The sequence below is a fragment of the Falco rusticolus genome, chromosome 7, assembly GCF_015220075.1.
Source record: "Falco rusticolus isolate bFalRus1 chromosome 7, bFalRus1.pri, whole genome shotgun sequence".
Taxonomy (NCBI): Eukaryota; Metazoa; Chordata; class Aves; order Falconiformes; family Falconidae; genus Falco; species Falco rusticolus.
In genome coordinates, this window is record NC_051193.1 from 38,080,092 (window position 1) to 38,092,950 (window position 12,859).

The window sequence follows — 12,859 nt, forward strand, 5'->3', positions numbered from 1 at the left end:
CCCACGTCACTCCCTGGTCCCAAACCCTGTGTGTTTTGACCAGGAACATGTTTTTAGCGAACATTGTACATGCAGTAAACCATGGAACATAACAAAAGCAGAATTAAAAAAAACAAATTCAAAACACTTATCCATTTTATTTTGATTACTTGTGAAAAATCCCCTTGGCCCAGCAACTTGTTCCTGACTTGTATCTATTCACGTGTGAATCTCTACACGAGTTCACTTCTGGTATAAAATCCAAAAATTTCCATGTACGAAGACCATCTGCTTGGAGAACCTGGGCAGTTGGAGAAGTGATAATCTGATGTGCATTGTTCGTGTGAACACACACATACGAACACGCACAACACGTATTCCTGTGAGTTCTCACAAACTGTCCCAGGGAAATCCATGAAGCATCACTAAAAATATAGCTTATGCACATTAGTTTCCAAGTCTCTAATTTGTCATTATTAAACTAGAGGTTTAATTATTATTGTAGTTATTAATTAATTATAGCATAATGAGAAAAAATTAATCTATTAAATATAAAGTTAAATAGCAAAATTGTCATGAACTAAAGAAGGGTTCTTAGCTGCAATCCTTTATGGTCAGTGACAAGAAAGAGAGGAAAAATAAGGTGAATTTTGCCTAGAAGTGCCTGCTGGAGACACCTAAAATACATAACCGACTGTCCCAGGAGCATGTTACCGTTCCTTGACCCCACAGACAACCCAGCTCAGGTACAAACCCCAGCACTACAGATACCTACATTTCTGCTTCTGTTAACAGAAGGACCGTGGTCACGCAGTTATTACTTGTTTGGGGTGGGATCACAGCTAGAGGACCGTATGAATCATTGTGTAGAGACAAACTATTACATGGTCTCGCTCTTAGCTGGGAATTCTGAAAGTCTACTAAGTAAAAAAACAGAACCAACTTTCTTGCAACTATTCGGTCAACTAATAACCCAAACCTATCTTAATCCTTACACATTTGTGTATCTCATCTCAAGTTAATCACTGATATAAATTAGCTAGTACCCAACAATCACATAGGGTGCCCATGAATAGTATGTAATTGGCAGGGGAGGTGGGAGGGGAGCAGACTAACACTAGAATTAGACATCGTCGTCATCATCATTATCAGAAGGCACCATTTCTGCAAGGTGATTCAAAATGAATACAACATATATTCCTGTGTTATGTATATTCGGATACTTATTAATGCTGTAGAAAGCTGGAGATGTCACTTCCATACAACCTCTTGCAAGTTTCTACAGTTTACTTTTGCAAAAGCAAATAGCATTTGCAGGAGCACAACAGCATCATAAAAATCAATTGGCTTTGGCTGATTCAGATTAGGAATTCCTATCAGTAGTTATCACTCTCTGCAAATCTAGATCTGTGTAACTACCATCATGGCATGCTGCCTGGTCATTTTTTTCTTTTCAGACTGAGGGCAGCCCTTACAGTATTCAAAATAGTTTATTAATTTTCAATATCCTTTCTCCTCTTTTCTTCTAGTGAGAAAAATTTCCCAGAATGTTCTTTTCAACTTAATCTATGACATTATATATTATGAATTATACCAGTATTTGGCTTTAAAAACTGTGAATCTATCCAAAGAGCGGGGTGAGATGTCAGTGTTAGTGTACAGAGGTAAACAGAGCATGGTTCTGCGTGGAATTAGAGCACCTCTAACTCATGCAGGGTCTGAAAAGGAAGACAAACTGCCTTAAAAAAACAATTCTTGTTCTGACACAAATGAAGTCATGTTATTTTAGGGACTACCCCAGGACACCAAATAGCAAAGCATTTTAAGAATCACAGAAAATGAACGCAAAATTGAAAGAATATTGAAAAATCAAATCTCTTCCAAGGAGCAATTTCTCTTTCACTGAGAGAAATCAGATACCCAATCAATAAATAAATGGCCCATAGCCCATAGACTATTACTGTGAGCAAACCAAAATGCACCGAGACTCAACACGCCAAGGTATGGCATTGGAAAAGGTAGAGAGAAAAATACTGTTCTCATTACAAAAAGCCATTTGCTCTTCATATGCTTCAGATTTATGAAGAACTGTGGACTTTGAGCACAGACTATGGGCTTATGCAGAAGGTAAGAAAGCAGACTGGGGTGTAAACCCACCCCTCTGCTCATTGCCTGTGCAGAGTAGAGGGGCAGAGCCCACTGCCCCCCACCCCACGAGCTGTGCCTGCAGGGTGCTAGCAGTGCACTGGGATAGGCTGGTGGCTGGTGCTCCTCCTGCCGCATCCCTTGGGAGAGGAGAGGATGCAGAGGAGGGAGAGTGACACAGAGCTGCTTCTGAGTCACAGCAGCTCCTGGGGCAAGGTAGCTTTTGTGCTTCTGTGGCTCGAGGCTGAGCTCCACTCACAGCTGTGGCTTGACACAGGACATGATGTACATATATATAGTCCAGACTAATCCCCGAAAAGGAGCCCTCACCAGATGAAGAGTTATATTCAGCCAGCAAACACACTATAAACGGTCTCCAAGTGAATACTGGGCAAAATCTGGCCTATGCTGCTTGCACATAAATTACTGGACTTCTTAAATTTTGATTATTACTTTCTTTTTCAAAGCTAATATATTGTTCTGCCACTTACTGTAGTCTAGTGAAAAAGCCATATTGCATCTCCTGCCATTGAGCTCTGGGAACTTTTTCAGTTTGCAACAGTTTCAGAAAAACAAGGGTTTGAGGGCAATGGTGCTAGGGAATCTTGCTAGCAGAAGTCTTTGCTTTCAGCGTGTGTGAGTCTCTTAAATCTCTCAACAATTTTCTCCCCGCACAGTTTCCTTCATGAATTTTTTCATTCAGTGCAGAAAAATTCAGCACAGCAAAAAACAACAGTGAGAGACTCAAGAGCCATCAGATTTGTTATGCTCTTCAAAGAACAGAGGAACCTTTTGTTGTTCTAGACATGCGACAGCAGCTCCAACACTGCTGCTGCTCTATGCGGGGATATAATAGTCCTGCAGAAAAGTGGCTAAGATGCGTACAAGCAACATGCCATGGGTTTTTATTAGCATAACACTGGGAGAGCACTTCACTGCCCTGGAAAACTTTCTGCTGTGGATCCCTACCATCTGGGGAACTGAAAAACTGAATTGAAAAAAATGACGTCTACTTCTATAGAGCAGAATAATTAAATAACAGTTTGATATTTCCTGGCAGATGAATAATGGCAATGATATTTACAGTTCTAACACTGAAAGGAGCCTGTAATCCTAGTTTATCCATTCACAAGTTAAGCAATTCACCTCCTGTACTCCAGTCCTGTACTCCAGTCAGCTGGAGCCAAGCTAATGCAGAAGGTTAACCAGTTTTATTGCTGCTTCTGGCTGGGCCAACTTCCAGCCCTTGTTTTAAACATGTTTCTCTTAATGTGAACTCAACTTATGAAGTGTACTCAAGTTCCTTGAAATATTATATATCCACCTCAGGAAACCAAGGTTAACCTGAGAAGCGGGCACTTGAGCAGTTTTACAGGTAATGGGAAGTTTGCAAGGAAAGTGCCCATAATTCCAGGAAGGAGAAGTGTTGGTTGTTTTGGAAACATGGGCAATTGGGCTTGTATGAGGACTGTCATCCCCATCAGCACAGTAAGAAAGAGCCTTGGGAACAAGACAAGTGCTACTACAGCCTGAGCTAATGTTTTTCAGCTGGAGTCACAAAGGGACTCCTGCCCTCACAGGGTCAGGCAGAGACAGGACCCACTGAACATGAGGTGGGCACTGGCTGGGGAGTACCCTTCACTGGTTGCTCAAGAAAAAAGCCTCACACCTAGCTTGCTGGGTGACAGCTCATCTCTGTCCACTTTGCAAAGGAAGGAATTTATTCCTATAGTAAGCAATATACTAAAAGATTATTTACAAGTTAAGTGGATTTTTCTGGAACAGTTTCACTGATAAAGCAATGCAGCAGACAAAAGGACAAAGCTCATCATCTTACTTGAATTTTCCCTCTCTCTTCATCGACTTATAAAGCACAGCAAGTGAAATCAGAAACTGCCGTATCTGCAAAGCATTTCTGAACAACTAAAGTTCATATTGAAACTGGGGCAGGCATGAGGCTGGAAATACTGTGAAATGTCTTTCTTTAAACCTTTCCGTGGTGCTTCTGGAAAATGTCACTTGGGAAAGATTTATTTCCCTGGGAAAGCTTTGCTTTTTAAAGAAGCAAAAGCTTCTAGTAATTTTAACGCACGCCCAATTAACCATTGCCTGTGGGTTGCTGTTTTGGCTAGCGCTAGGTGTCTGACCACATGGATCATATTTACACTAGTAAGTTTAAGCTTTTGTTATTCACAGGTTCTCTATGCCTACATTATAAATAGGAACAACTTCTGGGATGATTTGGTTAAAAGACCTGCAGCAGAACGGCATGTTTACCATCCTGCAAAGCCCACATAACACGAGGTTACATGAATTTTTAAATGTTATTAGCACAATAAAAAGCACAATGTGCATAGAATATACCATCTTAGGGGTTTATAATCTGCACCAACATACCTGATAGTGTGGGAAACAAGGCCACAGTGCAGTATGTGAAGCGCCTCGCATGGGGGACAGATCTCTTTACACCAGCACGGTTTTGGAACCAGCTGGCTGCAAGTGGGCATTGTGTTCTGTGGCGGGTCCACTCCATTATTGATGAGTTATTTTATGTATTATGCAGTACTGTAATGAAGATGCAGTATGTCCTCTGTGGTGCTGGGAAGTCTTGGGGCAATATTACCAAATAAAACAGTCACTGCATTGTAGATGATGAATACAGCTGACTGACTTTCCCAGCAGTTATGCTTTAGTGCCACTGAAATACCAAGAGATGCAAGACTAGTTGGAAAAATTCTAATGAAAAAATGAACTGAATATAACATTACAGAATGCTATTAAAAAAAACCACCTGTGTAGCCTTTCATCTGAAATCCCGTGCATCATGACCTTCACACACATTGACAGAAACCTTGCAAATACTTAGGGTATCTAACTAGGAGAGAGAATGTATGCTATATACTACCAGTTTATCTGCTGTTTAATAAATCAATGCTTTACCCTTCTATTTCTCCCCTTATTTTGGAGGGCTCAAAGTGCTTTCCAAGGAACTTCCTCCCAGCAATATGAAAACACAGTCACTTCTGGATGAGGATAAGAGCAGAATGACTGAAGGAATGGAAAAAGATCTCAAACTCTGAAGAACTTCATCAAATCCAACTTATGGGAAAGGGGGCTGGAGAAACCATGGAGGAAAAGAAAAGTCAGCAGATGTGCTAATCAGCAGAGGAGCAAGGAGCAATCCTTCTGACTGGCAAAATGTCCCTGCACAGTTAAAGCTGGGTCTGTGAAGCTCCGTGTCAGAAGGCACAGGGCTGAACTCTGCCATATATCCATATACCTGTATCGTGTGGTCTGTAAGGCTTTCTTACAAGAAAAAAAAATAATAATCACTATTCATTTTGTTCAAACCTCTCCCCGGTTATTTCATGCTTTCCTCCAACTTCGTCCTTTTTAGTCAGGTAAGGCAGCTGACCTCTGTAACTATGACTGACTGCAACAAGCCCTCTGCATAAGGCCTTCCAGCACATGGTGTCTAGGCTTAGGAGATATGATTTTCTTGCATTTTAAGTCAACAATAACTGTCCAAGTCCCCAGGGCAAAGACATCAAAACGAAAGCAAAAGCCTGTAATATGCTAGATTCACTGCACCGTAGGCAGCTGTCACCAGCAGGCTGCACAGATCAGACTCTCAGTTCTTCTCCAAGAGGTACCAAGTCTTTAAGCCATGGAAGCCCAAGACACCCTCAGAGCTGGTCACGCCAAGCCACAAAGCCAAGCCACTGCCTCCTTCTGCAGCACGGAAGCATGCAGGTGCCATCAGCGACAAGCAGGCAAGCAAGAACAGTGTTCTTGAGCAAATAAGAACATTCACTCAAATGAGTGAATTGAGCAAATAAGGAAGGAAAGAAATGAAGCCATTACTTTGCTTGTCCCTAACAATTTGGGGAGCAAGAAAATAGTCTCATTCACTTTCTCAGGGAAGTATAACTGCTCGCTGGGAGAAGCACTGAGTGTACAGGCTCTGTTAAGCCCTGCAGAAAGAGTTACCTCCTTGGGCACCACTAGCTTTCCTACAAAATTATACCAGGAAAGGACTTGCCCATTTTAGCTTACTGATATCCTTACCTTATGTCCTGCTTCAATAACCATGCTGTGCTGCCACCAGTCATTGAATTTGTTAAATCTAAAAGGATGTAAGCTCTGAAGAACATGAACCTTGAACCTTGCCTTTAACAAACATCAAACAGCCTGTGAGCAGGATCCATGCAAAATGCTTTTTGTTGCAGTATCCCTGGGCAAGAAGGGGTGATGCTCTGTTCCCAGTGAAATCTGGCTAGAGGTGACAAGCTAAGGTGGTGACACTCCTTGCATCAGGTAACTTATGCCAGTAAAAGGTCTGGCTTCACAAAGTGGACACCCATGAAGAAAAATGATTTAATGGGAAGTCATCTGTCATACTAATGTTCTTAGTAAATGACACCATTAAAGAACTGTAAGCAAGAGATTGGTAATGAGCAAGTCAATGTTATCATTTGCTCTCATTTCACAGGCTGGCTCAGAACCAACTCTTCATTTTTTATTGTAAAGGAGAACAGATTAAAGAGATGTATAAGGAAATCAAAGTAATTAGGCATGTAAACAAGCTGGCAGGTAAACAGTTGTGATTCAGTGAGGCAACTGTCAACCTCTAAAGGAAGGAAGGTACCCATCTGTATTATTATTTTCTTTTTTTGTCTTTTTTTATATAATTTCAGATTACTCCTAACACAATCATTAGCATCCTTACAACACACAAGACTGAGCTGTGTTCAGCTCTGACACCACAAGGCTTGCTTTACCCCACCCTGAGGACACACAGTGGGAGAAGCTCCCGTCACAGCACTGAGAATTGGGCCATGCGTAAGGTGGCCAGCACTCCCTGTGCTTGAGCGTGAGTTCATCCACTGCAGAAATAAGACTAGACAGCAAATTTACAATATGGCTTGGCTTTTCTCCCAACTTTCCCAAACCTCAGGATGTCAGAATCCTGGGAAGAATCCCTCCACAAGGATGATCTTGACATGCTGGATGTAGGATCTGATTCAGCCCATTTAACCATAGGCATTTAATGAAAACACTCGGTTTAGTTTTCACTAATGCCCCATGTTATCAGCACAGAGACGTCAGTGCCTGTGGTGAATGATCTTGGGTATCGTAGTGTCTCTCATGAAGAAGTGGGATAGTACAGTAATTGTCAATCCTAGTTCATAGTTTTATATTCATTTGAAGTGACTCATTCAGTTGAAAGTCAACACTGCCTAAAAATTATTTCCAACTCCCCAAAACACGGACTGCTATAATTCTTTTAAACTAATTCAACTTAATTCACCATTCAGAAACCCACACCATTGCTTTGAGACTAAGAGTAGTTATTTTCCCAAATGTTACAGCACCCTGATTCCACGCCTGCTGAAGATACGATGCAGTCTCAGATTTCCTGCTGTAGTTTACCACGATTAATTTTAGTCTATGCAAGTGGGCGGTAGAACAAAGGGAGAAGCAGTCATGGAAGCCAGAATCTGTATCCAACTCCGGGAAGATTAGCAGTACCTAAATACAATCATGTCTCAGCAGGGAATATATGAAACAAGTAAACATTAAAACCAGCACATCTCAAGTAGTGAGAGTAGCGTATCCCAAACAGTAACGCCAGCAGATAGGGTAGTCTGTACTATGAACGTGCCAAAGGGAACCTCTGTTTCACTCTCTGGTTTTGGTTGAGGATTTTATTAGTGTGTGAGCAGTTCTGTGCGTACAAATGCACTCCTTAAAGCTGTCATCCATCTGCCTAAGCACGTGAGCAAGTTTTAATACATGGATGCGTAGATATAATAAATACATTTTTTTCCCTAATGATTTTTCCATATGAAAAAGCAAACCCTAATGTAGCATGTAGGCAGCAGAATGGATGGAGTATGCAGGCAGTGGATATGCCTGAAAAGATAAACAGATACGTTTGTGTGAATTCCTATTTACATTAATTAATGCCTGCAAAAGCTTATGTGCTATATAAGCCTAGAAAAGCAGATCTGAAAAAACATTTTACACCTTATATCCATTATGTACTTTTGCTGTCAACTCACATGCTGAGATCATTGCAATAACTGGGAAACTTATAAAAGTCCTCAATATAATCTATTATCAATTTGTAGCTAATACAATTTTAAGGAGAAGTATTTATAGAAATAAATTTTGTAATTAAAAAAAACTATAGAAATGAATATTTTGGGAATTTGTTTTACAGAATCATAGCATCAGATTTTTTTTTAAAAAAACACATAAGCTGAAATTCCCTTTAAACCAAATCTCAGGTTTTGACAAGCTCATCTGTAAAGAATGGGACAATTGGCAATCTTTGAAACTTTAAGGACTTTATGTATATATCTCTCATATTTTTCCCTATATGAGAGAAAAGGGGTTGTTGAAGACTGAATGTTTACCAGGAAATTTTTTTTACTAGAGAAGTAAGAAAGAATTTTTTTCATCTGTGACCCAATTCATGTCTGTCTATGTGACAACTACAAACTTTAAATGCAAGCTCTTCATCATGGGCTGGATCTTATGTCTGTAAAGCATCTAACACACTTTGGTGTGCTAAGTAAATGAATAAAAGAATACCCCCCAAAATGCAAATCATTATTTGCTGTATATTCATGAACTTCTCAGAAATCTAATAGGCTTGTCAAGTATTCAGAAATAACTTTCTTAAAAATATTTGTTGTTCTTTGCTAGGTGTAGCTAACATAATTTAAGTATCCACTTTAAGATAGTCTCTTTCATTTTAGCCTAAGAGCAAAAAATTCTCATTTTGAGACTCATGTTTCCACAAGGCACCTCCCTGGAACCACCTCAAAATCTTACAAAACCCCCACTCCCTTTGACATGAAGATACAGATGGGAAAAAAAAGCCCCCAATATTAAGGGCTTTCAGAAGAAAGGCAGACTCATCATAGATATTAAACCAGTCACTACATCAAGACCATATACAAGTATCCAAATTTTGGAGTCTTGTCTGGTGGTCTAACAGGGTTGAGCATATAAAAGCAGCCAAAGAGCTCTGTACTCTTCAGGCTTGCATGAGTTTAGGACTGGTGAGAGCACGCCAGAGTTCCTCCTAAAGTCTCCTGCTGTAGGACAGCTAGAGCTGAAAAAGCTCAAGCTGAAGAAGGCAGAATTCAGTCCTCAATACTTCTAAATATATCTCAGAATTTAAAGACATTTCTTGATTTTTGATGACTTCTGCATTTGTCAGCTTAATAGGATGAACAGAACTAGCAAAAGAAAAAATACAAACTTTGCATTTGTCAGCTTAATAGGATGAATAAAAATAGTAAAAGAAAAAATATGAACTTTCATATTATAAATACACCTTTTAGTTAAACATATTTATGTATTGAAGGTTGTCAGGAGACAACCTCTCTCTAGACAGCTGTTGTCCATCGTGAGTGAACACTGCAGGGAAACCTGGACAGCAGCAAGTGATGTAAACCTTGACTCACTGTGCTTTCAAATGGAAAACAGGGCTGTGGTGTGTATTTTGTAGGAAAAAAGGACACCACACAAGGATTGCTTTCTGTTCCCAGCCAGGAGCTGCAGAGAGGTAATATGCATTTAACTGAGGGTAGGACTTCATCCAGAGACCACAAACCAGAAACTGGTTCCATTGACAAACCAGGACTTTATTTTGGGCCCTCGTCAAGCTACTGCAATGAAAATTTCACAGAACAGTGAACTTCACCACAGACTTCAACTGCAGTCAATACAGAACTGAAAAACAACATTAGTCAATGTCCAGAGTACAAGGCTTTGCATTTCACCTTATGGAATAACCAGGATGCCACACACTCCTCTTTTTGAAAGCTGGCCCACAAGCCAACGGCTGTAGCTGAAACCTAACACACTGGAAATACCAACTCCAAGTTCTACCTTATAAAGTGTTGCTAATTTTACTCTAGCTTCTGTTTATTTAAAGTTATATTCTGCCACCTTACATGTAACACAACGCAAACACAGATCCACATAAATCAGTGGGGCCACCTGCCTGCCGAGACATTCTCAAATAACTATTGATTTTCTATCATGAGTTAAGGCGCTGTGAAAAATTAGAAGGAAGGTGAATAAAACATGAAAACATGTACGATGCATACCACAGCAAATGCTCATCTAAAAGCTGTCTACCAAAGACCAACTTTTTTTATTATAACAAGGTTTATAATGGCATACTATCCAATAAAACTGCACTACGTGATTGATAACAGGCATTGTCACAGATTAATAAGAGCGTAGTGGCTGCTAATTTACCTCCATCTTGTGAGTTCATGATATTCAGAGCAAACAGCATTGCATTGGAGAACGTGGTAGCCTCTTCTTTGCTTGCAAAATTCAAGCCATAGACCTGCCGTGCATCGCGCCATTGATGAAAGGTGGGTGTTGCTTGATTGTACTTCAGTCCTTTCACAATTGAGTAATTAATCACTACCTGTGATTTGAAAGAGAGGGGCAAAGATTAAAAATAGTTTTGTTTTCAGTGGGGAAAAAAACCCAACCCTTTGGTAAAGGTTAATTAAATTGGTAGAGGCAATTCATACAGCAGCTCCTACAGGGCTGTATGGTAAGGCAGTGTGTGTTTCAGTGACAGAAGACGCACAGCTGGGGGTGGGATTTACAACAGTTCAACTCCGCCTCAGGGACTTGCAAGCTAGTTTTGCAAAACCTGTTACCTGCTCATGTTTTCTACAGCACCTCCTCAGGATACAGCTGTGCAGATACTGCAGACAGATGTCAGGAGCCAGTGCCAGCAGCTGTTGCCATCTTTTGGGGGATGATCGTGCACAACTGTCAGAAAAAGAGCCAGGCAGAGCTCTGGGCGCTAACCCTACACTACAGCAGATAGATGTTCGACTCATTGCACTGGCTCTGCTTTTCTCCTCCCATGCACCTGATCACCACCAGCTTCTTATGCTGAGAGAGTTTTTTCTCTACAATCAGATAGGCAATGACAAAATCAGACAACCAAGTATTTCCTCTCCCAGCTCCTGCCTTCCTGTACGTAATTTCCAGGTAAGGTGTGATTGCAGCAGAAGGGTGTTTCTGTGTGTTTTGATTTAATCAGCTAAATACAATGCCCCATTTACCCTTGGGCAGGGCACGGGGGACACGCAGCTGCACAGTATGCCTGGGGTCTGACCAGAAACCTCCAGTGCTAAAAGTGTAAGCTGCTCTAGCTGAAGGTGGAGAGGCAGCAGCGTCCACTGCACCACTAATAAGCCAGAAGGACCCACAGCAGAGACAGCACCCCTGAGACAGCCATCTGTGGACTGACAGTGGCACTCTGTTGTAATGCAGATTTAAGAAATAACATGCCAACAGAAGAAATAATTATTCTTATAAACAGGCACAGTGCAGTTGAAAACAGAAGGGTAGGAAATGGAGGTTCCCTCTTCATCAGCACACACAAGCTGGGGCCAGGAGGGAACCAGGGACAGAGAAACTTAAAATTATGAGCAGGGGAAGTCTGAAGTTTATTATTCAAATATAGCAAATGTGGTTCTGAATATTCAAGATTGTCTCTACAAATGGAGTTATTTTGGCTGGAGTTTTATCAAGAGCCAGAAAAATTTCTGGTCCTTGTTGAAAGCAAATCAATGAAAATCCTCCATCAACCTAGTTTGTATGGCTCATCTGTAAATCAGGCAGGCTGGACACTGGTATACAGGAGTAGGAAGAGGGACCTTGGTGCATGCTGTCTGGGGGATGACTCTTAGCGTGAGTTTTACCGTCCTGGACTTCATGAGATGGGGGCAACAACTGAAAACAAGGGAACAAAAAGCCAGTAACAAATAAAAGCAGTACCCAGTATTTACTGTTACAGGTAGACCAGCCATCCCAGAAAACCTACCAATATACCTTTTTTGCAGTCTGATTGACCAGCACTTTGGCAAGTTTTCTTTTAGTACTATTACCACATCTAAAAAACTCCAACATATTAATTAAGGTTAACAATATTTTTGTTAGATGACTGACAAGTCCTCTCAATTATAAAAGCAGAGTTTTAAAACTAATTTCAAAGATGAATGATTCCTAGCTCTGAGTTTTGACTTTTCAGTGGACTGCCAATTTAAACTCACAGAAAAACATTAGAAAAGCTCCTAATACATAAGGAGCAAATTGTTTTTCACACAGTTCTGTTTTTGAAGGATGACACTGTCTCATTGATATAGATAGTTAACAGATGTCTGATAACTAATCTATATCATTATATAAAAAATTACGGAAAGCAGCGAAGAAGCCATATACCAATAGACAATTGCAGATATACTTTATTTCTATAATGCATTTACTTACCTGAGCCAGCATTAAGCAGTGACATAGCAGATAGTCTTTGAATACTTGGTCTAGCTTTAGGCATAAATTATCCTGACGGTTATTGAACATCCAGTATCTGGTCCAACTGTTGCTCTCAAACCAGTATCGTTACTAAGTTTCCATGTAAATGCACTGGTCAGCAATCAGACCTACACTGCACTTTTTTTATCATGTTTGGTAGAAAGATACCTGGCCTGTGATTCAAAAGGAGATGCAAGGCAACCTGCATTTGGTACACATACTCCCAAGAGCTGGTTCCCTGAAAATGGGAACTGCATCGCCAGCATGCTGCGTGGGAAGCCACCCACACCAACCAGAATGAAGTGCAAACCACATTGCTCCAGTTACAGCAAAGCCATGAGTTCACTCTTACAGCTGACAGCTTAGA

At 40.7% G+C, this 12,859-nt stretch overlaps 1 protein-coding gene across 3 annotated transcripts in view; it reads right to left on the reverse strand.

The window, feature by feature from the left end:
• Window positions 1-12,859, reverse strand: part of EVL (Enah/Vasp-like) — a 131,917-nt gene that overhangs the window by 58,783 nt on the left and 60,275 nt on the right. For all 3 annotated transcript variants that reach the window (XM_037394065.1, XM_037394062.1, XM_037394063.1), the window contains exon 3: window positions 10,408-10,585. In XM_037394065.1, the coding sequence (XP_037249962.1) occupies window positions 10,408-10,585 (178 nt within the window). The remainder of the gene's footprint in view (window positions 1-10,407; window positions 10,586-12,859) is intronic.